Source organism: Laccaria bicolor, genomic scaffold (genome assembly GCF_000143565.1).
Source record: "Laccaria bicolor S238N-H82 LACBIscaffold_61 genomic scaffold, whole genome shotgun sequence".
Lineage (NCBI taxonomy): Eukaryota > Fungi > Basidiomycota > Agaricomycetes > Agaricales > Hydnangiaceae > Laccaria > Laccaria bicolor.
The window spans coordinates 5987-9491 of record NW_001889932.1 but is presented as its reverse complement, the minus strand read 5'-3'; the positions used below and the strand labels follow the sequence as shown (position 1 = coordinate 9491).

The 3505-nt window shown below is 40.3% G+C and overlaps 2 protein-coding genes across 2 annotated transcripts in view; one reads left to right on the top strand and one right to left on the bottom strand.

The window, feature by feature from the left end:
* Positions 1-16: 16 nt before the first annotated feature.
* Positions 17-1395, top strand: LACBIDRAFT_334225 (uncharacterized protein; the record flags this gene model as incomplete). Its single annotated transcript, XM_001889017.1, has 5 exons — positions 17-66; positions 314-389; positions 510-550; positions 598-1280; positions 1352-1395. The coding sequence occupies 5 exons, from the start codon at positions 17-19 to the stop codon at positions 1393-1395; spliced, it is 894 nt and encodes a 297-aa protein (XP_001889052.1).
* A 368-nt stretch (positions 1396-1763) lies between these two features.
* The window catches only part of LACBIDRAFT_334224 (uncharacterized protein), a gene marked incomplete at both ends in the record, with an annotated part of 2645 nt that continues 903 nt past the window's right edge, over positions 1764-3505 (bottom strand). Inside the window, 8 exons of the mRNA XM_001888968.1 lie at positions 1764-2096; positions 2265-2267; positions 2340-2610; positions 2670-2780; positions 2826-2933; positions 3089-3193; positions 3249-3284; positions 3343-3381. Of these exons, the coding sequence (XP_001889003.1) occupies positions 1764-2096; positions 2265-2267; positions 2340-2610; positions 2670-2780; positions 2826-2933; positions 3089-3193; positions 3249-3284; positions 3343-3381 (1006 nt within the window). The remainder of the gene's footprint in view (positions 2097-2264; positions 2268-2339; positions 2611-2669; positions 2781-2825; positions 2934-3088; positions 3194-3248; positions 3285-3342; positions 3382-3505) is intronic.

Sequence of the window (3505 nt, the reverse complement as noted above, 5' to 3'; positions counted from 1 at the left end):
ATGGTTTTGATCCACAATGTTCAACCATGAGAAAGAACTGGACAGTCAGACTGTTGGAGCCTTCATGTAAGCCATGATAGTGGTCTATATCCTACAAACAGTCAAGGAAACACAGCTCCAGATGGTGGCCAAAACCCTAAAAATAGTAGAAACATCATCTGGAATATATGTCCCACATTACAGAAAATCACAAGTTTTTTTTTAGAAACTGGGACCCCAGACACCCCTAGTGGCTGAAGAAATATATCCTTGGTCAACCCCAGCTGCAAAATATATCCTAAGTCCATCCCAGACCAGAAATATATTTCTACAGTGTGACAGTCACAATTCAGGGTCCAGGCATAAGAAATATATTTGGTGTCCATCTCAGTGAAGAAATATATTTTGGGGTGTGTGACACACTAGAAATATATTTGGTGTGACATTGGACGTCAAAATATATTTATGTAAAAGTGGAAATATACAAGCCCCAGAATATATACAATATAGATATACACCCTGACATTTAGTCCCGTAGTATTCATGGAGTTTGCAAGACTAATAGTCAGTTGTTAGTGGGTGACTGAAGTGGTCACCGGATAAATTTATGCCATACAGGGAACATGCTCCCACCCGGATTCGTTCACGAAATATGGTATACGATGATCCAGAATGGCTCAGGACATCAATCGGCTTTTGGAACATCTTATGCTTCTGTGGAGTTTTCTATGGCTCGCCATTTGCTCGGGATGATGGTCGTCATTTCGAGAGTCTGGATGATTGGAATGCCTTCAAAGAAAACAAAGCAGAAAGCCATTTCGTTGTCAAATCTGCTTATGGGTCTTTGCAAGGTGATCGTGTTCCTGAATACTGGGAAAAGAGACATTTATGGGAACCCCTGATCAATAAGAAGGATCTGAGTCTCACCGAGGTCTATCAGTTCTTGCCTCAGTCTTCAGTTGATGGTGGAAGGTCTGAAAAAAACGAACGAACAAAGGGCAGCAACAAAGCAACTCCAAAGAAGGTGTTTGTCAATATAGGCTCTCTAACAGCCATTCTCATTATAGGAGATCTGGTCTATGCAGGCATATTGCCCATGCCTTCTCCTCTTGAATGGGGTGAATTTATTGGAAAGGTGTCAAAGGGCGCGTTGGATGCTATAACCATGCTTGGGCTAATTGATGAGGACACTACAGTGCCACAGGCATTTGTGGAACTTGACAAGTTTGTCAACCGTGTGTTGACTGCAGAAGAAAAGGCTGCCATGACATATGATGTCTTGACTGGTGAACACGGTCTTTGTAAGTATAAACGGTTATATAGTAGAAAACTATAACTTAGCAGTTATTGCTACTACTTTGATGTATTTCAGTATTGTTACAAATGTTACAAAAGGATATCCATCTACATCTATGAGAAATTAAGGTAACCTAATAAGTCATCATATACAATATAGCCAGAGCTTCCAGCATAATTAGCTGGGTGTAAATCTTGCAATCATATTAGGTATATCATCTGTCTGAAGGGGATGTAGATATCCAATACAATGACACTCAACTTTGCTAAGTTAGTTGAAGCCCAGTATTTTTTTGAGCCAATTTAGAGAAAACACATCAACAATATACGGTAGTTAAGTACCAGTATTTAAAGAGTTCGAGGTAGTTAAATACGATATGTAGGGGGATACGAGGCAAAGTAATTGGAAAGCAAGCACATAATTCTACTCCATAGCCTCCATCATTCGAAACACTGGGTCATCGTGAAAGAGACTGAGAAAAGTAGGGCTACCTGAAATGTGATGTTGAGCAAGGATAAGAATGAAGATAATGATAGACTTGCAAAGTGTTTTCACTAGCAGCGAGCACTGCAACCCAAAGCACGTTCATTGACAAAGATACATCGTTGGGATTCGCCTTGGAGTTATAGGAACCAATAGTATATCCAATGAGGGCTATGGAACCAGTGGGGACTTGACAACCGAATCGGGGAAGGTCTTTTTCAATGGTTCCAAGGCCAGATGGCATCTTGATCTGCTTGGTTCGAGCATCTAGAACGGGGACGGAAAGGCATTGATTGTCAGCAATATCAACCAAAATGATGACATATTTCTTCTTTACCTATATCATGAGGGCTCAGAGATGAATATCGATATTTACGATTTGGTGTATTGTTTGACATGGTAGCTTTGCTGCGGACAGTCGCGAATCCTTTGACAGGAGAAGAGCTTGAATTTGACTCTAGTAGATTGAATAAGTAACACAGACATGAAGACAGGAAATGCTTACCTGCTGAACGTGTCGCAAAGGTCAGGGTGCTATCTGCAAGCTGAACTCTCACTGACTCTTTCTTAAAAGTCATACATAAGACAGCGACCATATGCTCATACTCATAAGCAAGAAGCTTGGCGGTGATGAATTTGACTTCTTTGTCTCCGCGTTGACGAGGTGAAATGCAATGATTCCAAGCGTGACACACAAGGCAGGTGACTTGCAATCCCATATGAACACGAGAGGCCCACCCTTTGTTTGACCGGATGTCTTCTTGGCGATGAGAAGTGACGGATCAATGCGAGAAAGGTTGACAATATTGGATGTATAGTCCTTCTCGAACACAACCAATCCTTTGATGTACCTGTAAATCAGATGCAAATATAAGTCTCTCAGTTAGAGAAAATCCAAAAGAAGACATACTTCAGATTGATATTGGGGTAGACACCTCCAATGCTAGAGAAGAGGATCATCCCATTTCCTTCGTCATCTTCTTGGTCATTGTTATCCTTCCAAGAAATAAATTTCAAGCCACTAGATTTATAAGGTTCAAGTAAGATGTATGAGGACACATTATACTTATTGATAACTTGCCTAGGCAGCTTGGTCAACTTCTTATATGTCTCCTTGAGAAGAGGGTCGACAAGATCAAGAGCGGCAACTCCACATTTAGACAACTTCGGAAAACTTGGTTGCAAATAAGACAAAGTCCAAATAGAAGAATAGAACTAATTGCCAAGGGGAAGGATCACAATCAATGTCTTCTAAATAAACAGTCTTTTTTTCACTGATAATGGGTTAGCATGGGTTGAAAGTAAAAAAAAAAACAATAAAGCACAAACTCGTCATTTGTTTTGTCACCATCGGACATGACCTCATCCTTGTCAAAGACATCTGGAGCAGTTTTCTTTTTCTTCGCCATTTCAATGCTTGCTTTTGTCTTCAACCTGATTAAAATTGAACATGGGCACTGAATAACTTCAAAATATAAGTCAAACTTACACAGAAGTGTCAAAGATCACTTGACGACCTTTATTTCTAAGGTGAAAAGTAAACGAAGTTAAACCTGGTTGCAATCTGACAGAATAAAACCCACTTTTTTCCTGTCGGCGTTGGAGAATCATGACCGGATTCGCTGAACAACATAAGGTTATGAGATTGCCACTGAGAAATAGAATGGAAAATTACCTTGGGTCATCATCAGTCACTGCAGATTCTTGGTCATTATCATTGTTGTTAGAAGCAGTGCTAGAGTGAGG